Source organism: Ambystoma mexicanum, chromosome 4q, assembly GCF_040938575.1.
Source record: "Ambystoma mexicanum isolate Mex_15411 chromosome 4q, UKY_AmexF1_1, whole genome shotgun sequence".
In the NCBI taxonomy this organism is placed as follows: Eukaryota; Metazoa; Chordata; class Amphibia; order Caudata; family Ambystomatidae; genus Ambystoma; species Ambystoma mexicanum.
Genome location: NC_090928.1, coordinates 587,286,836 through 587,307,754, shown reverse-complemented (window position 1 = coordinate 587,307,754; position 20,919 = coordinate 587,286,836). Strand labels below are relative to the sequence as shown.

General features: G+C 48.9%; 1 protein-coding gene across 2 annotated transcripts in view; it reads left to right on the top strand.

The window, feature by feature from the left end:
- TNFAIP3 (TNF alpha induced protein 3) overlaps window positions 1-20,919 on the top strand; it is an 82,715-nt gene that overhangs the window by 14,550 nt on the left and 47,246 nt on the right. The window contains exon 2 of one of the 2 annotated variants that reach the window (XM_069608137.1): window positions 7,294-7,595. In XM_069608137.1, the coding sequence (XP_069464238.1) occupies window positions 7,294-7,595 (302 nt within the window). The remainder of the gene's footprint in view (window positions 1-7,293; window positions 7,596-20,919) is intronic. The other variant, XM_069608138.1, reaches the window with a different exon arrangement.

Below are 20,919 nucleotides of genomic sequence, written 5' to 3'. Positions count from 1 at the left end.
GCCCACCATAGAATTGGCTTGAGTTTTTCTCATTCACAAACCGCAGTCGCATGAAACCCAGGATGTCTAGTGGATGCCATTGGTAAGTTGCTGCTAATGGCGTGCACTGCATCAGCGTATCCCATCGCTGACGCTGGCGACTGAGGGCCTCATCAGGGGGTTGGTGGTATCCTGGTGCTAATTGTGCCGGGATACCGCCAGCGCAAATAACGTTACCGCTACTCGATTCCGGGCCATTTGCGCTGCATTACGAGTAGCGGCATAGCTGCAATTCCCCATCCCCCATTGGGTCCATTGGGCCCAATGTGCTGGGGGTGCTAATAGCGCTGAAAATGCCCTCTACGCTGGCGCATTCATCGCCAGCTCTGAGCTGGAGGCGAATGCTCCAAGTTATGGCCAAACTCGAGATTGGGCCAGCCCTTAAATGTGACGGTAATAGCGTTACCGCCGCATTTAAGGGCTAATGCCCAACTCGTGATGAGGCTCTATGTATTGTGTATTTTCAGACATCTTTTGAATAAGGAATCAGCTGTTTAATGCAAGGGTTCTTGTGCTGTGTGAGGTACATTTGTATTTACAAGTATGGAATTTGAGTCCCCAGAAAAGTTTTCTTGGGGGTGGGCTAGTCTCCCAAGCCTTTGAATATCACATATAGTCCATTATCACCCTTGCCCCGAACCTTTCTAGCTCAGACTATCCCACTGCACCGACTCATCCCTATGGCTGCCTGGGTGATTTTATTTCACAACCTGTTGCAACATAGGGGAATAACTGCCTGTGAGGAATTTGACCATTCGCACGGGGAGTGTGCGCTCGCCTGGGCTTTTTTGAAATTTTGTAATGAAATGGAATGTTGGGAGATCAACCTCCGGGAAATGCGTGGGGCTAATCCGTACACATTTTCGTATGCTCGCCGCACAACAAACACATAGTCAAGTGTACTCTGGGGGACACAGCCTACAGGCACAGTCCTCCTGTCATGTTCAGCTGGAATGTGATAGCCACCGGTAAATAAAAGCATTTTATGAAGGGGTGAAGGCAACACCTTCCTGCCATGGCCAACCTAATTAACTATTAAAGGCTCCATGGATCCGTCCTGCCTATTGTCAAAGTTCTGCTGGTAGCAGCGCATACTGATGCAATGTAATTGAAACAGGCCTGATCGCAGAACTGACAAAAGGGGACAGGAAACCAACACCACTTTGACATGCAAAGAGTCAGCTTGAAGCAAGCTCCCACCCCTCTGTATGAAGGGCAGTGAATGTCATGTCTGGGATAACTGTTTGCAGTAGGCAACCCCTGCGGGGGCACTCCCTTTCAGAGGGAAGAAGAATATGATTTGATGGAGACAGAAAGTCTGTTCTCACCATAAAACTTCATGGGAGACCTCCGCTTTGATCAGGAGCCACAAAGAGCTCAATTAACCTTTGATCCACTTTGATCCACAACAGACAGGAAGATGTACATGTTGTCATTCCTTACCTTTTCGGTTGCAAAGCACTCTGGTTATGAACTCGCGCATAACAGAAGATTGTTGATGGGAACCCAGGACTGGCTCATTAAGGTAGGCTTAGCCGGCACCAATCAATGGGGCCCATTTGGCTTTAAAAGAGGGTTGAGCCCCTCTTTTGGCAGATCATCTGAAGACTTTGCAAGTAGTAACAAGAATAACTAATTTGGACCCTGGCTGAAAGTATAGTCTGCCTTACAGTTTCTGCCAGTGAAGGAAGGCCAGGATTTACAAGAGGGGAAGCAATATCCCTCCTCTAAACATCTCCCAGGGAGATATCAACCTCGGAGGGCCCGTCCAGCAGCTTCAGAACTGATACCCAGCCCTGCTAAGTTCTGCCAGCAAGCTTGCTAGGTGGGGGAAGTGCCAGGGAGTCCCTGACCAAAGGACAAGGCTGTTGCCTGCAAAACACTCTCCTCAGCTTTGGGCCGTCCGCCTTAAAGGACGATCCATGCTCGGCGAAGAAGCTAGGAGGAGTGCCACAACAAGCATCAACCAGCGTCCATCTTTTAAGGACATTTTTGAGGCAGTCAAGCCATCAAACCGTGTCCGGCTGCACCACTGACTGTTGTCACGCTAGTCACTAAAGCTGTCCGAGACACCTTGACCAGCGTTCCAGATCCACCAACCAGCACAGAGACAATGATTCTTGACCCCCGAGCCACTGTGTAGGCCAGCCTGCAGCTGTCTGTCCAGCCTCGCTTGCCAAACTGCCTGCCGCTTGATACCCGCAGCTGTGTTCCGTCTTAGACTCTGTTGCAGGAGCTGCAAAGCGTCCTGGAACCGTCTTAATGCTGTTGAGCATCAAGATCATCTCAAGCACTAGGTACATTGTGGTTCTGTCCCCCTGCACCTTCTCCATAGGCCCCTAGTGACATTTACAACCCCTTATTACCTTGGTGCTGAAACCATATAACCTTGAACAGTTAAGACTGATTGCTTTACTAACTACCCACCTGTCGGTATCCAGCGTGCATCCCTTTACTTTGTGAAACTGTCTGTCCTCTGTGTTCCTTTACAGGGTGGGTTGTATTTTGTAGTGTGCTAGAACTGTCTGTTGTAATACTAATGAAGCAGATTTTTTTTTTTATACAACCATGTCTGGACAGTCCCTTTTTATCTTTGGGTAATAATTGTATTTTGGCTGTCTGCAACTAACCAATAATCCACGACCATGCAGAGATAAGCCTGCTGTTCCATTCACGTTACCAAAATTGGACACTGAGGTTTATAATTTACTTGTGTTTTCAATCTGTTCAGATCCCTTCTGGTGTGCTGGAGGTGTGGGGCTGAGTGATGCTTTAGAAATCGATATTCACCCCTGTACCACTGGTGCCTCGTCGCCCTGCCCACCTTCAACTGCCCCGCACAACTTCCACCTTCCACTTAAGTGGAGCCTCCGTTGGTGCCCAAGGAGTGTTGGTGTGCAGCTGGCCGCCACTTAGAGCAGCAGTGGGGGAAATGGACCACTTGCCGCCAAGAATCGTAGCAGGAGCTTCACTGGCATGCCCCGAGGGAGACAGATTGTGACAGCAGAGAGGTCGTTACACGTCTACAACAGGCATTACAAGACAAAATGTCAAATCTGATCACATCTGACAGGGAGGTGTGCCCGAGACAAAGCTTAATATGGTAGATTTCTAGAATAGAGCATGTAAAATCGACAATACCCAATTGGCATCATGGAGGGAAATTATTGAGGAGTATTGTGGTTCTGGCTTTCCATAGTGGAGTATTGAAGCAGTCTGAACATCCCACTGACTGCGATATCCCGACATACGCCCACCAGCTCGATCCTTTCCACGATGCACACAATATACTAGCATGTATAGTGCAGGAACCGAACAGTCATACTTCCGGGACTTTGTTTTCCAGGTAGACAGACCACACACATTGTTCTTTTCTTTGCAGTAGTAAGACCACGTACTTCATGAAAGACCTATATACCTACGCAGAGTTGTTGATTTCATGATTGAATCTATTGTAATAGGTGATCGTGATCGTGCCAGTGTCACAAATTTGCTAGGAAGGTGCGATTGTGTGTATGTGCAAGGCAAAGAACAACGTGAACTCTTTGGACATGGCCAACAACTTCCAGTGACGATGACGTTGACATCGCAATTGTTTTAACTTTAGTCACCAGCTTTGAGCGGACAAATCCAAGACTCCCACCAAAATATAAGGTATGCATTTAGGCATTTGTACAGAGGAGTACTGAACGACGTGAACCATTTAAAAATGCCCAGTAGCTCCAGAGACCCTCGAATGAGTCCCCTTAGGACCTAGATTAAGTCACAATGGCAGAGTCGGGAGCAAACATTGACTTATCCCGGCCGGGAATGTTTTGATGTAATTTATTTTCAACCTCAAGAGTTCCACATTTGATCAGTATAATTGCTATTTTTAGGGAGGAAAACAAGTTGTGAAAATCTTGCCCAGAACACTTTAAGCAAGAAAAAACCTTTTAAGAAAGAATCATTTTTTTTTATCCTTACTTTCTTTGTAGCTACTCATTTTGGTCCTTTTTTTTCTTCTTCTCTTTTGAAAAAAAGAATCTTACAGGAACAAGCTACTTGACAGTAGAGCCGCTCTGCGAGGCATCTATTCCTGACCCCTCTGGTTTGAGCACCTATCTTACTTCCAAGTTCCTACTTTGAGATGGGGATGGGGTATTTGTCTTATCTATTAGCTACAGTGCGCACCTGTAGGTCAGGAATTGGGGTCCCTGGTCCAGTTCTGCTAACCATTTGGATTTGGATAAATGCTTTTCTAACAAGTTCACAGAGGACTTGGTGATGGATGGCATTGTGCATTTTTCCTACTTTTCCACTGATATGCAAAGAAATCCTTCGAAAATTGTGATTCTAGAGACAGAAGGCTTAATCAACGTAAGGGCATGTAAGCCACAATGGAAGTTTTGTAATTTTGCGAGCAAGGGGCAAAAGACTTGCTGGTGCCTCCACCCAACAGCGAAACATGTGGGCACCGGGCCGTTCATGGGCTCGCAAACCCTACCGCTATAGAAGTTGGGTAAGAAATGTGACGTCACGACTGTGCAATGTCTGGCAATATTAGGACAGTCTTGTGTTGCATTTTAGGCTCGATATGTAATCAAGGATAGTCGTGCATGCAGCAATGTTTGTATGTGGTGACCACATAAATGAATGAAATGCGAGAATTGCGTTAAGATGATGCGTGACTTTGGGATTTTTTAATTCTATTTTTTACTAGAGAATGGGTTTGGAATTGATTACATTGTTTGTCAGTGAAGCATCCTAGGATCTGCCCGGGGAACCTGCTAACTCCCAACAGGTGGAAAAGTGTCCAGTCGCGGCCAGAGGCAGGTCACTGCACTTGCACTCGCCACTAATGAGTGATAATTCACTTTTGGCAAGTAAGAAATGGTGTTCTTTGTGTGTGTAAGGGTACTACCATTCATGCCGGAGCGAGGCACTTTTATTCTTGGCTAGTAGCTTGCAATGTGACATTTTTACCCCGAGAATGGATGCGTTTCTTTAATAAGCATTATTCAAGCAATGGGTTCCCAAAGGCTGAAGTCTCGGTCAATGTCTTTAAAGACCAGCCAGCCAGAGGAGAACTTAATAATGCATAGAGTCGGCTGTCCCCCCCCACCCCCCGACTCAAAAGTAAGGTTGATTTGGAGGTTTTTTTATGAAGGGGATGTTTTGAGGAAGAAAATTGATGGTCTTTGTTCTTCAGAGTAAGACGGGCTGAGCTGGTAACTTTTCTATTGGGAGGCAAATACACGAGGCAGACAAATGTTCTGGAATGTTAGGTTTGCTGTTCTTGATATGTGGCTAAAGAGGGCATACCATCGGCTCGTAGGTGATTGGTCAGCTCCTTGTGTTATACATCCGGGGTAAGGGAACGAGGCGAGTGTAGATGAGGGTACCAGCCCTGGGTGGTGTACTTGCCTGCGCTGAGGGAGCGGTTCTTTATGTTCAGTGCATAGTGTGCTTGGCGTACATTTCAGAAAGTAAGGGGCTTTGCCGTCGCAGTGGGGTCCTGTGTTGCCACTCCTAGTGTTATCGATGCATCAAGCCAGTGCATTTGGGGACAAGCTCAAGTTTTTCTAGGTCTGAGTGCTTAATTCCAACATCAAGGAAGTAGTCTAGACATCGCTTTTGTGCTTCTGTGACGATGGTGGGGTTTTCTGGGGTGGGCACTTGATTTCGTTAAGGGGCATAAAACTGAAGGAAGTGCTGGCGATTCTGGTGATGGGGGACCTTCAGGAAAGATGGGTCAAATAGGGCACCAAAAGATGTGAGGTTGGTAGTGGAATCGGATGTGACGTCGGCAGTGGAATCGGAGGTATGGGTGAGAAAGGCCATTAAGCGAGGGGAATGGTGGGGATTTAGCGACATTTGTATCAGTCAGAAATTCTAAAATATCTGGCCTTCTTGGATCATCACTCTCTTATTGGGTGTGCACAGATGCAATGCATCAGCCTGACCAGAGATGGAAATGTCTCTGGTCTGTGGGTTTCCCGTTTGTAACCCAGTGGAGCCTGTCCAGAATGACACCAAATGCTACCAGGAGCTATTTTTGACTACCAGGTCAACTGGGGCCACACACATATTCCTATGTGATATAAACTATGTGTGTCTCTGGAATGCGTACAGACAGTAAACCTCTAAAAGACATCTAAAGGTTAATGTAGCTTTAAAAATTGACAAATTGTTAGATCTGTGGTGTGCAGTTTATTAACTCCTTGTTCCCCAGAGCAGCTCACTGTTTTATGCCTGCTACCCCAAGGCTGTTTGTGGCTCCTGCTAAGAAACTCTTTACTTCTACCCCTGCTTTGTCTGCACTTTTTCCAGTGGTTGGGGAGGTGCAGGGGACACCATGGACTTACCTGACCCACAAAACTGCTTGCCATACTTCACAGTCCAAAACTCCCCACAGTGGAAACTTGCATGCTGAGTGTGGGGGAAATGACCAGATTTGCAGCTACTGTGATGTGCCGTTGAGTCATTTCAGACCGCTCCTCCTGCCCACCCTCCACAAATAGAAATGCCAAGTAGGGGGTGGACATGAGCCTGCCTGAAGCAAACTCTCTGGTGAGCTAAACCTTGTTAGATGCACTTACGTAACGGGTTAAAATTAGATTGCAGGATTACCTAACAACTGTCTTCTACTCAGAATGCGTGCCACGTGGTTACGCTGTGCCAAGCTACGACCTTTTTCATTCTACTACACAAAAGTGATTTTTTGATTTTAGCTGAAGATTAGATGCAGACATTGCAAAAGCCTATTGTACCAACACTATTTTATCCAAATTTGAATCCTGTCCAAAATACGGTTTTGCAATCTCCACAGATTCCATGACATACATGAACATGTTTTAACTACACAAGCTCTCTTACTCTCATCACACAGAAGTTTACAACAGTGTTGTGTGCCTAAAATACAAGTCACTTGATGGACGCACGGGGGTCAATTTTCCCTGGCTACCGATCAAGTAGAATTGACTGTTTGCTGTGCCTTGAGCCAGCCATCAGGAAGAGTTTGCTTTGTCATTCCTACTCACTTGCTGGGCATTCCCACGCCAAAAGCCTTTGGATGTGCCGATGGCTCGGTGTGGTGACGCCGCACCCGTAATTACTGTATGACTAAACCTGCTTTCTTCATGGAGTGCACGAGGAAGCCCAGGAAACTACAGTTCTGTGATGTTAGGGGATTTCTCAAGTGGGGCTTTATGTGAGACGTTGTGTGATATGACTGAAGCTCATGTCTTGCTTTCTTTCTGCTCTCCCTCCTAGCAAGATGTCGGTCCAGCAGGTGCTGCCGCATGCCTTGTACATGAGCAACATGCTGAAGGCAGTGAAGATCCGGGAGAGGACCCCCGAAGACATCGCTCGACCCACCAACGGGATCATCCATCATTTCAAAACCATGCACAGATACACTTTGGAAATGTTTCGGACTTGCCAGTTCTGCCTCCAGTTTCGGGATGTGCTCCAGAAAGCGCTGTTTGACCGGTCCATCCAGACCGCTTTGGAAAGCCAGAGGCGGTTGAACTGGTGCCAGGAGGTGCGGAAGCTGGTGCCGCTGAAGACCAATGGTAAGCTACCAAATATTCTTCCATCGGCCACGAACAATGATGGACGGGGGTGGGCTGGTGATTGCCTAGTCAGCAGTGTTTGTGTTGCACTGAGTTAGAGGACTGGAATATTGTTGTATCACAGGCTCCGTGTCCAACGTTTATCTTGCATTGATGAATGCAAATGTGCGGTTGTTGAGGTGTTGAGGACCGCTTGAAGGAGTTGGGGATTTGAAGTGGCAATTGAAGGGATGAGCTCATAACTCTTTGATAACCTACTATGTTTTCAGTCCATGGCTTTAATCGGTTCAATTAAAGTTGCCAGCCTGTCCTCGTCACCTACCGCACTTCTACACGTCCTTCTTAAATGGGGCATATGCTATTTGGTTGAATTTCGTTGTGCAGTGGTTTTTCAGATATAGTCAATGGATGCCCCCTACCTAGTTTAGGAGGGACGAATGCTGAATCTCGGCCTTTAAGTTATTTCTCCAAATAATGAAGGCTAAGCGAGATGCTTTAGAATGTTCACTTATGTGAAGGTTTGGCGAGTAGAAATTGCATGCTTTGCAGATGTTTTTCTGCTGGTCACACCACTGGAACGGTCTTGGAAAGTGACGAGATTCTTCGTTGTAGGTTCATGCGCGCTTTGGTCAGGTCGATGATTTCCTGTCATTGATGGGATCATCTAACCAGCGTTGGCCACCCCGTGGTCTGCGGATTGGCTTGGATTGCAGATGACTTCAAGAGCGATATTCTGGGTATTGTCATAGAAAAAATCCTTAATTCCTAATATTTTACATGGAAGATTTATTTTCATGGAAAGGGATTTCTGGTGCCCGCTCGGGCAGTAATTGTTTTGCGTTGTACTTTTCTTACACTCTGTTGTGCCATTACCCTCTCAAAGTGAAGTGGGTGCTCGCCTTCCAAATGCCATCTGTTCTTACTATGAAGGTGGTTCTTTAGTTTTCAGAATTGTTCTCCCTTTCCACCGTGCCTGCATCCATTGTTTTCTGCCTATCAGTGTCCATGTGTATCTTTCGAGTGCTGCAGGTGATCTACCTGGCTACTACTATGCGGCTTCACTGAGTCGAACCATAGACTCTTGTTTCATCCCTGATGCGTGTCATGATGCCTCACACTCAGGGTTCCCAGGAGCGCGAGCCCAGACATTCTCTTGTGCTACTCTTCATGGGCCTCATATTTTGTCCCATTGCAGAAACTCATCAAGAGGGGGGGGGGTAAGCTTAAGACCAAGCAGGCCAAGTGCAGAACATCACTCTGACGCCTATTTCCGTACACCAGAGGTTTTCTGCCAAAGTGTGAGCACTGCCAAGTGCAACGATACGAATTCTAACGCCAATGAACCCGTGTTAAAGATACATTTTTAGGGGTACACTGTTTTGTGTGGATTTCTCTTTTGTGTGTGCTATTAGGGGCATATATGTTAGAACCGGTAACCGGCACCCTCAATTGATTTTTATCACATAATTAAATGTGTGAAGTTGTTTAGAGTGTTCACTTTGGTGAGGGTTTGCAAAGTAGAGCTTGCCTGTTTTGTGGGTCTTTGTTCTACATGTCATGTGCATGGCTATGAACAAGGTTTTGGATGCAAGAGCACTATAGGATGAGACTTGCCAGATACGTGTGTATATGAAGAGCCTTGCCATAGGTTCCTTTGGTTGTGGCTCAGGTTGGTGATCTCTGGTGATTGAGGCAGGCTCCCCTTGTCCCTCTGCCACCTGTATCCCAGGCGTGTAAGCCTCAGTATCCCTTCTCTCCATCTCTTCCCATTGAGCCTGGCCTTCACACGCCTATCCTTCTCAGCAGCCCTTCAGATTAGGGGTGTCTCGGGCACTTTTTTACTCCTTTAAAAATAGGCAAATACTCCCAAAAAAATAAAAATAGGGAGTAAAAACACTCCAAACAAAAAATAGGAAACGGACGCTTAGGACCTTCTGCCCCCGGCTTCACCCTCACAGCTCCGGGGATATGCATGGACCCGGAGTGCATGTAGACCCAGAGGAGGAAACTACTATCACTACCTGATTGGAAGAAGTAAACGTGCATATTTAATGTGCATGAATAACTGGGTGCAAAGAAAATGATTACAAAAACATTTCCAGGTAAAACATTGTTTACTTGCCTATAAAATACTCCCATTGGGAAATGGACTTACATTTTTTACTCCCAACACAATAATTTTACTCCCAATTTTAAAAAATAAGGAGGAACATATTCCCACTTCAATATCTTATCTGGAGGATTGCTTCTATGGGCACCCAATCTATTGTATTTAGTTACTGTATCTATGTTGCCTCACAGCTAGGTTTGTGCAGTTTTGGGGGGAGGTTTGAGGGCCAAAGACCCATCGCCCTTAAGATTTGCTGCAACCGTGTGTATGGCTGGTACTCAGGCTCGGACTGGCCTATGATATGATATGATCGTTTATTTATTTAGCGCCTATACACAATGTGTTTCAAAGCGCTTCAAGGCAAGGGAGGGAACAAGGGAAAATACAATGACATTCTTACAGGCCATGAACAGTAAGGATGTGAAACTAACTATCGTACTCTGCCTGACGACGTTTCAGATAGTGCAAGAACTAAGACATAAATAAGGAAGGGAGGGGGAGAGTGGGAAGGAAATGGAAACAGACAGGCGATTACCGTACTAGGCCTGACAACATTTCTGGTAGAGCCGGAGAAAACAAAAGGTGAGGGAGATGGGTGCAGAAAGGGAGGGGAGGAACATAGCGCTGGAGGGGTGGTGGGGAGGAAAAAAACAGTAATGGGAGGGTGGAGGAAACAGACGAGGTTGCTATCATATTAGGTCCAGGGACAATTCTGATAGAGTAAGTGCATAGAAGAAAGTAAGGGGAGGAGATAGGAAAAGGATGTGCAGGGCTTGCTAAGTGGTTAAAAAGAGCAGCAGGCAGGAAGGCACCAGGTGGGCGGGGCTTAGGCCAGGTGACCTAGATCCACTTACACCTGCTCCCCATCTGCAAAGGAAAAGAGGATGGAGGGCTCCTTAAGTAGGAAAAAGAGCGGCAAGCAGGAAGGCACCAGGTGGGCGGGGCTTGCTAAGTGGTGAAAAAGAGCGGCAGTAGGCCCATGGCCCTATGGGGCAATAGGCCCATGGCCGAACCAAAAACTCATAATGCTGGTGTGGGCCAAAGCAAACAATGCAGTGAAGTTGGGAATCAAAGGAATGGAGCCTAGCTTGGGCTTAGGCATCATTTCGAGAGGAGGGGATTGTAGCAGAGATCAAATATCCACAAGTTATTATTGCATGCTGAGGGGAAGTCACTCGGAATAAATGTGCACTGCCTTTTGGGGTATTGCCTAGCCCCGGGGTGCATGCTTTCCAGGTCATTTCCGGTCCAGCTTACAGTGCATGTATAAAACGCTTCTTTGCTACTTCACAGCCACCAAGAGATCCCGCCACTTCGCGCGGACAGAATGAGCCACGAGCACTACAATGACAGCCAGAGCAGCCGAGGGGCATTTGCTTCATTGCTCTCATAGTTTTCATGATATCTCCTCACACTGGGGGGTGCTCACCCCTTTTGTTGTATGCTCCCGGTCCATAGTAAGGGTCATGTTATAACATAGAAAGCTGCACTCAAGGCTAGCATTAAGTGTCTGGCTGGGCACACCTGCCCCACTTGTTATCAAACCTCTGGTTGAATATTTTTTGCTTTTGATGAAGTACCACCCTTGCACAAAATGGAAATAAAAAATAGTGGGGGGAACTGTCCCCTCTAAGAGGGGCGGGGGTGTGGGAAGGAGGAGGCGGGCCAAGGGGCATGGCCCCAGCCAGGTTGCACAACACAGTATCTCTTCATAGAACCCAATGCTAGCGACTTGCATAAAAACAAAGAGCATTGTGGGAACATCATGTCCACAATTTTAAATGTTAAACATGTCTGATAGTGATTCAGTAAGAAGCCCTTATAAGTGGATAATGGACTCTTCTGTTTTGATTCGTCACAATATTCCCCCCAATAAAGAGATGTCTGTAAATTGCAGGAAACATATAATGGATTGGACAGCTGCAATACTGTATGTGAGGCTATGGCGTTTCTGCCTGCAGTGCTGCGTCTTCGGAATGCTTTTTGAAAAACGAGTTACTCGTGTGCAATGTAACGAGCAGATTGCTCAGTGCCACAGTCTGCTCGTGGACCTTGGAAAGTCATATGCTGCCCTCTGGGTGAGTTCTGTGGTGACCCCGGGGTGTGGGGGAAGGTGCAGCGCTCCAGCAGGACATTTTTTGCCAGAGCGCCAATCTGTCTTGTTACGGATCAATCCCTGCATTAGTACCACATGTGTAGCTAATTTACGGGGGTGACCTATTTGAACCATGAACGAATGAATGAAGTGATAGGACTTGGGACAATGGAATAATACATTATCTGTTGTGTTGTGTAAATATTCCGTTCTAATATGTTGATTTCTTGCTGTCTTAATGCCCCAGAAATCCCCATGCTGTAGATGCAGTGGCATTGCTGTTCAGGTCTGGCGAGGTTGCCCACTGTGGACAGGAACCAATCTTGTGCGGCCTATGTTTAATGGAGGACCAATTCTTATGCCACATGCAACCCATCCGCAGTCGTTCTTATGCTTCTTGTTTCATTGGAGACAGGTCACAATTAGGCTGGATGTTGCCTACCTATAATGTTACCTATTATGTAATGTAAATTGGTCTTGTGTTGTGCAACTAGTCCCATTTCGGTGCCTTTAGTGCTGGAGGAGAATGGCCGGGGTTGGGGGGGGGGGGTGAGGAGGGTTAGTGGAAGAATAGGGAAAGTCAAGTCTGAATTCGAGGAGTTGATGAGTGAATGCCAGAAGTAGCTAGTTCTGTTGAGCTGGTATGTCTCTGTCTGATCTCGGTGGAGAACTTCCCTTACTGTCTGCCGTATGGAGCCTACCTGTAGTTGGAGCTGCCCACCTGTAGTGGAACTGACCCATTCTTATATTGGCTAGAAGCCTCCCTGTAGTGGAGCATCACTGCTCATTCCTGATGTGGCATACTTGTAGCGGATACGTCCCGCTTTCATGCCGTTTATGGGCAATAAGATAAAGGAGTCTTTCTATACCAAGTAGTATCTGTAGGCCTGCGTTAGCCCTTCTAATCGATTCCATCAGTAGTGGGACACTGCCTCCTTCTGCCTATCTGTAGTGGGCATTATCCATTATTAGGCATGATAGAGCCTCTCTGTAGTCCTTTCTATGTGCCTTAAAGCCACTACATATAGAGAGGAGGCACACATCCTGTGTTTGGTTCAGCAGTGCCAAATGTCTTGCCAGCGGTTAACGAATGTACTTATTTGTTAAAGATCACATTTATACCGTAAACTTATTACAGTGTGGCAAAACTGCTTAGTCTGTGATGTGATGTCTCCATGGAGATACGCTGCAGGAACGAGAAGGTGGGCAGCGGCCCTGCTCACGCGTACTCCTGGTGTAGTGGAAGCATTTTATTGGATAGGATTGTGTGCAACGCTCAGGGAGTGATTTTGAAAGATAATGAGAGGAGGCATGTGCTTAGGGCCGCCGTCTGCATAGAAGGAAATGATGCTTCCTTATGTTCCTGTCTTTTTGACTCCTTTGTCTTTCTTTTTGTTCCAAATGAGTCTCGCTCAGAAGGTTCGGTAATATACATTTGGTTCACAAAAGATACGTTCGATAAGTCTCTGAGGAGCGTGTTATTTACCCTTTACACCTGTACAAGTAAAGCTATTTCAATGGAGCAGGGAATTCAAAGAAGTTGAAATTCTTACAAGGAATTTCATATAAAATGCCCTGGCCCGGCCCGCCTGATTTATTCTGGGGTTTGCAGGATTCTCAGTGGTGCACTAGGACCACTACATGAACTTCCACTCAAATAGCGCGCCCTCGGGAGGAGAGCATGGGACTCCATTTGATAAAGCATTTTAGATTCAGAGCCCCAAACTTGCCCAAATGATCAGGGTTCCCTGGAAAGTGTGTGAGTGGTTTGGCATAGCACCTATTCTTTAACAGTCCTTCGAAATGGCAAGCGTGTAGAAGTATGCTGTACTTACCTTTATGTCTGACCATTTGCATACCAATATCCCCTCTGCCTGTTCACTTTCTAAAACTGAAATCATATGTTGGCTGGTGTGTGGGGCGAGGGGTGGCATAGTCAAAAGTCCATTCAGGAAGCATGAAGCTCATTCAATAGAGGCTCCCCTGTCTACATACGAAGGTGAGTTTCCTTCAATTCTTTATGGCGCGATTCTCTTTCCGCTGCTCCCCCAAACCTACTGTGTAGATATCACAGCTGAGATTTGGTGAAGCTGCAAGGCTCCTAGGATTAGAGGGCAGGGGTAATTGCTGGCATTGTAAAAAGGAGAAACTATCGACAGCACCTTCACCCGCTGAAAATATATCGCCTCAGTTCGTGTTCACCAAGAGCTTCATCCTCGTTGATGGCCGCTGCAGAAGGTCTCACTGATTGAGACGAGGCGGCATCACCTCACCACTGGCCGCTACTGGACGCCTTGAACCGGCAGAGCGGCTCCATTGCGTGGCGCAGAGTACTCTTTTCCATTCGCATCCGTTTCACTCCAGGTGCCAACCACGTGACGCCATCACGTTGTCGGGTCATTTACTCAGAAGACTCGTCTTGGACCCATATTCAGTAGTGTTGCTGCAGCCTAAAACCGGCAGTTTTTTTTTTTTAATAGAATGCTCGCTGAGCAGTTACGACCCAGCACCTGCAGGCATCCGCACTGGAATGTTGGGAGCATCAAGCTCCGTTTCTTCGCCATCACCCCCTGAAACCAACAGCAGAGCATCTCTGAGCTCCGCCTGGCCAACGGTCACTACAGGTGGCCCAATCAGCACCAAGGTACACACAGCCTTGTTTTCTGTATTGCAAACAGCCACTGCCACAATGCGCATGATAACCTCATTACCATGCCGGCACATTCCCATTACTACGAAACCAACTGTTTCCACGTGATCAGGACACCGGTTTTACCACACGTCAAGCGACATCCCTCTCCTTCTTATTACACTCCTCTGCCTCTCCTGACTGGCCCAGCCTCTCAAGACAGATGGGAATATGCTGTGCCTCCTGCATATCCCTACTAGCAGGGCCCACTAGGAAATTGGCAGCTGAGGCCTCCGACCATGGGCCTCTTCTCCACCCCTGTGCCTTATGTCCTTCTAACGCTACTGGGGCACAGCTTGCTCTTCTGGCCACGTTACCGGGGCACAGCTTCCTTTAATCTTCAGGCCAAGCCCTCTCTCCAGCCCCAGGATGAAGTTCATACACTGCAGATCCCTCAGGCAAAGGGGCCCTTCTCCTGTTCCTTCCCCTGCGCCCTGGGTGATGTGACTTACGGTTTTGGGGAGGGTGGCGGTGTTGTCCTTCTCCTTGCTGCTTGTCCTTGTCCTGCCTGCACCCCCTGCAGCAGGTTCCATTAGCTTCCATTCAACCTTGATAGCATAGGTTCACACTTTTAGAGACCGACTCTTCGCCAATGAAATGAGATGGGTTCCAGGCTCACTAAGCTTACTTCATGTAGGTTTATTACCAGTTCCTTAGTTACTGTTACATATAGGACAAAGAAGATATATACATGGGCAACACCGGCTCCTATCACCCAGGCAGGCTTGATATAACTGCCAACACTGAAAACCCTCACTTAGAACATTCTACCATTCACCCATCAACACTCCACATGACATCGGCCCTCATTACGACCCTGGCGGAATTCGGAAAACGATGGCGGAAATGCAATACCGCCATCGAATAGCGCTCGGTGCGACTATGACCCGTCACCGCAAAGTACGATGCCATTAGCGACACCGTAGTGAACGCCAACGCAAACTGCACCAAGCACGCGCGCGCCATGCCAAACCGTAAACACCACCATGGCGCAAGGGTACGCCAATTCCGACCCTAGCGGACATGTACCTAACGCCATCAAGCATGGCGGAATGCACCATTCCGCCATGGTGAGAAGTACGGCATCGCGAATCAACCGTAAACGGCCCCACTGAGTGCCCGTACACCGCTCCTTGCCCACAAAGTACAACTCCCCGTAGGTGCAACGAAGTCACAATGCAACCATTGAAATGTACAAGTCACCCATGCATGCCAACGAACAAAAGAAACACAACAGGGGCCAATGGGAGCTGCAGGGCACAGATGGCACGAATACAGAAGCCATCCCAATGGAGATGACCACAGTCCCCCACCAAGAAACGCACGCAAACACAGGCACCTGTGACCAGCAATATTCCGAAAATCACATCATTCCACCAGTCCACCTGGCTGACCGTCATCTGTTACACAAAACCCAATCCCCCGCCCCTGAGCATGACAACATTCAAACTGTCATATTGGCAGCCCCCATCCCTGACCTCACGGGCTTCGTAGGCAAACGCGCCCAGTACAGTACCACGCAACTAAACTCCGAAGCTGGAACCCAGTGCAGATCTCCTCACAATACATCGCCCCCCAAATAGGCATATGCCACATCACTTGCAAAGAAGAACGCTACACGGGCCAAATCAGAATAGAAATTTAATGCACATCAAAATCACCAAGCCCATACAGCCATCAGGCCATGAACTCCAAAACACATTTCACCATTGTGGGCTGCATCCGCAAGAAATGACCAGCCACTACTTGTGTGACGCCCTGTTCCCTCATGGTACACAGAGCCACATTCACGTACGAAAAGGCAACATGGAAGCGCACAGAACCGCAGGGCCGTCCCAATGGGGAGGCACTAGTCCAGCTGAAAGGCCGAAATGTTGCTCCGAGCCACTAGTACTGCGTAAGGGCATGTGGCCCATTGGCGATCGTCCCATAAGATCGTAATGCTGCTCCACTGATTAACACGAAGCAGCAGGTGTCGGGAGTAAAACCCATCTGCAGGAGTGGCATACAGATGGCAGTGGCAAAAGGGGAGGAGATACCTGTCAACCAAAAGAAAAGAAAAAGAACAGAATGGCCATCAGTACTACATTCCAACAACTCACTGCAATGATCACACTAAATCCACAGCCATATGCATGCTAGCCCACTCCAAAGGATCATCACCACCCCAAAACCACTTGCGACTCATAACTATCTATATCGAGGTGTAAACACCATCACAAACGAGTGTACCTGTGCATGCGTCTGTGAAAACAGAATCCATCTGATGGGATTGTTAACGTGCATGGACACAAGTGTCTGAAAGCGCGTCGAGACAGGGAGGGCTCAACAAGGCCAGATAGACGATGGTCCCACTATGGCAGCCCTGCATCACATAGCGCAGGGGAGGCGGACAGATTCCAAGAAGCCCTGTACATGGCAAACTCTGTATCAAATCATCTGCCCATGCATCCATTCATCATTCCCTCATCCCGTAATGAAAACGCCTGAATATTTACTCACATAACATTAGAAATATCCATTGAGTCTGTGCGTTATGCAGCCTGCAAAATCCACAGTGCCCCAGCCCGTAATTCCAGTGTAGTGAAGTAACATGTATTTGGGAACGTCCGGCCTCATCGCCCACGTCGCTATTGCGCATCCCAAATCATTCATATCAATCATTGCATTCTCGCCATGGCCCCTGTCTCAAGGACATTGTACAATAGTACGTTATATTTGCAGTCAGACCTGTGGGCATTTCCTCGCCGCTAGCTGAAAACCGAAAGCGCCGCCCTTCGAATTCCTCATTTGCAACATCACGTCGAAGAGGCATCTGTGGCCGTTTGAAAACACTAATTAATCCATCGAGTGCGGCTGTGTGTGAAAATGGCAACTGCCTTCACCCACGAATGGGACGCCCCGCCCGTCGTTGCAACTCGGTACAGTGATGCATGAGGGCCCACCGTTACTCGAGTACTACGTTCCACTGACCCTTCACAACTCTGTTCGCGACTGCACAGATAGTATGTGAAACAATGGGACCACAGCAGAATGAACATATCAACCAATGTTACACGGCCATCGGGTACAAATACATGATTGCAATAGCAAGATGCCATTCCACGAATTGCAGCGTTGTGCGCGGGACGTGCTCGGCCAAAGGGGAGAGCAGTTTGCACAGGTGGAATGAATCACCACAGGTGGAGGCCATTCAGCCTGAAAACACATAAATTGCACAGCCAGTCTCCTCCCACAACCACACCGAAATGCTACCGGCAGGACTCGCGATGTTGGCCCTGGGGGACCTGATAGCACTGCAAGTACTCCAACTCCAAGAAGAAGACGAACACCAACTACAACCGGCCGCACGGAGGAGACGCAGGAGGAGGAGGAGGCCAAGGCAGGGCCAGCAAGGGCCGCCAGCACAGCCACTACCACCACGCAGGCAGCCCGCAATCCCACGCCTCCGAGCACATCCGTTCAACCTCACTGATGAGCAGATCCACACCCTCTACCGTCTGGACCGGGACACCATAGCCGCCATTGTGGACATGACACAGGCTGACCTTGTCAGCATGATAGACAGCCCAACCGCCATCCCACCCCTACTGAAGGTGGTGTCTGTACTCCACTTCCTGGCCACAGGCACCTACCAGCACACAGTCGGACAGTTGCATGGCATTTCTCAGCCACTGTTCTCACGGACACTATTGCAAGTGCTCGATGCCCTCCTGCAGCACGCAGACGACTACATCTCCCTACCACGCTCGGAGCAGGAAATTACCAACACAAAAGTGGGATTCCATGCACTTGCCGGCATACCGGGTTGCATTGGTGCCATCGACTGCACCCATGTGGAATTGGTCGTCCCACATGCCATGGAGGCCCAGTACCGCAACCGAAAACAATTTCATTCTCTGAATGTACAAATGGTGTGTGACTCCAACAGGATCATTACACATTGTTGTGCCCGATTCCCTGGATCAACCCATGATTCTATGGTCTTGAGGAACTCTACAATACCACGCTACATGGAGCGACACGCAGGGAACAGATCCTGGCTACTCGGTGAGTCTCATTACATGCATGATAATGTGGGGTATGTGATTCGGCAATGACCTGGCAGGAAGGGGGGGGGGGGTGTGCGTACGTAGCAATGGCATTCCACATCATACGTTTCTCGTCCACATACAGGTGATGCCGGATATCCACTGAAGAGATGGCTCCTCACACCAGTCCGGAACCCACGGGACCAGCATGAGGAGGACTACAACCATGCCCACTCACGTACCCGTGTAGTCATTGAACAGGCATTCGGCCTACTGAAGGGTCGTTTCCGCTGCCTCAGCAGGTCTGGCGGGGCACTCCTGTACCGCCATGAGAAGGTTGCAAAGATGGTGATGGCATGTGTCATGCTCCACAACATGTGCGTGCGTAGAAATGTGCTCATGCCCCCTGACGCAGAACTGCAAGCACCTGATGATGGTCATGATGAGGGTGGGGATGTGGCAGCACCTCAAGGAGTCTGCGAGGCACCGGAGGGCCATGACATTCGTCAGCATCTCATTGATGTATGCTTCTAGCACTCACGCCTGGTGGCTGATACATGGACACGGGACTCGTGGCACTGTGTGTGTCTGGGACATGCACAATATGGACTGTACGCCTATGATGGCCTAGTACACAAAGATCAATGTCCACACATCTCATTGGTTGATCGTGCACTTTTTATGGCATATGTGATATCATGTTGTACACCCTATCGACCCGCCACCCAAGTGAGCCCAACACACCCCCTCCACCCTCCTACCTCCCCCCCGAACACCAGTGTCCAAAGATGCTCATTGTCAGTGGGCAGTCGCTATTGCAAGCCCCCTCTGCGGGTATCAGGGGCACCCCTGCCTGTGGAGCGCAGGTTCCTCCCAGATCTACGTTGGGGGCTGCCCTGGACGGAACTTGCAACGGATGATGTCTCTGCCTGCTCACGTCCATGCATGTCCCTAAGGGTTTGCGAGAGCTCAGTGAGCACACGGCGCACTGCGGCAAGTTCGGCACATACGTCCTTGGCCGTCGCATGCAGTTCCCCCCTCAGGCTCTCGGTGCTTCTCTCCATTTGTGCCCTTAGTGTCTCTGTGCTTCTCTCCATTTCTGCCCTAAGTGTCTCAGTTGATGTTTCTATGTCTGCCTTAGTGCCCCCACATTCATCGGCATGGTCCTTGAGGAGCGTGGCCAGTTGCTGCTGTTGCACGATTAACTGGTCGAGGGACTGTTGCCTCTGCTGAGCCATGGCCATTTGCGGGGGTGTCACAGAGGGGCTGTTGTCCTCATGTTGCCCTGCCACAGGGCTTGTGGGGGATGGCCAGTCGTCGTCTTGTGGGTGCCCCTGCGTGGTATCCTCATGTTGTACGGGATGGGACAGACAGGGGGATTGGGACAGGTCATGGATGGATCTGACTTCGACATCCCCGTCTTCTGTGTCGGAGCATGCTGCCATCAATGGGGTGTCACCTATGGTGCTGCTGCCGCCGGAGGCAGTGCCTTCTGTGGCATCCGTTGGGGGGACCTGTGGTGGTGGTGTTGTGGGCATGCTGGCTGCTGGGGTGCCTGTTGATGTTCCCTCCTCTGTGCTGCCACCTGATTTGTGCTGCTGCCGTGTCTTGATGCGTGCAGCTGAGGTGGAGGGTCTTTGGCCGTTGGTCTTGGCCCTCTTTGCAGGTGTGCTGGTAGGGGTGTCCTGAAGCTCGTCGTTTGGATCGGACCCTGTGGTGGAGTAAAGGAGGGCGAGGGTTATTGATGGGTCTGTGGGAATTGGAATGGCATTGTATCACATGCATTGGGGTGGTACCTGAGGGTGATTTGGGTCGGGGCCTTGGAGGTGCTTTCATTTGTGTGTGGAGTAAGGGTGCAGTTGTTTGGCAGCCTGCAGTTAGGGTGTGCCTGCTGCACGTGTAGTGCGTGTTTTAGGGTTTTTTTATTATTTATGTATTTGTTGTGGGTTTTAACGTGCGCTATCAGGCCAATGTGTGTGGACGTTCTCCTGGACATGTGTTTCTGTTGCACTATGTGGACGCATGGTACTTCACATGGACGGACTTTGTGGATTTGGCATTGTTTTATTTGGGCCACCTACCTGAATCTTCGGATGTCTGCACTCCTTTCTCCATCCCTCCGACTCCCTCTATGCTCTCCATTCCGATGGTGGAGGCACAGATTTCTTCCCAGGGGGTCAACTTGATGGGTGATTCAGGACCTCCCCCGGTGGCTGTGGCAATGTTGCGGTTGGCAGAGAGTATGCTGCGGACGCGTATCCGCAGGTCGTCCCATCGCTTACGGCATTGCTGTGGGGTGCGGGGTGCGGTCCCCACCGCACTTACCCGCTGTGCCACCAGAGCCCATATGGCCTTCTTGTTTGCAAGTGCCGTCCTGGTCATTTGCGTGCAGAAGACGA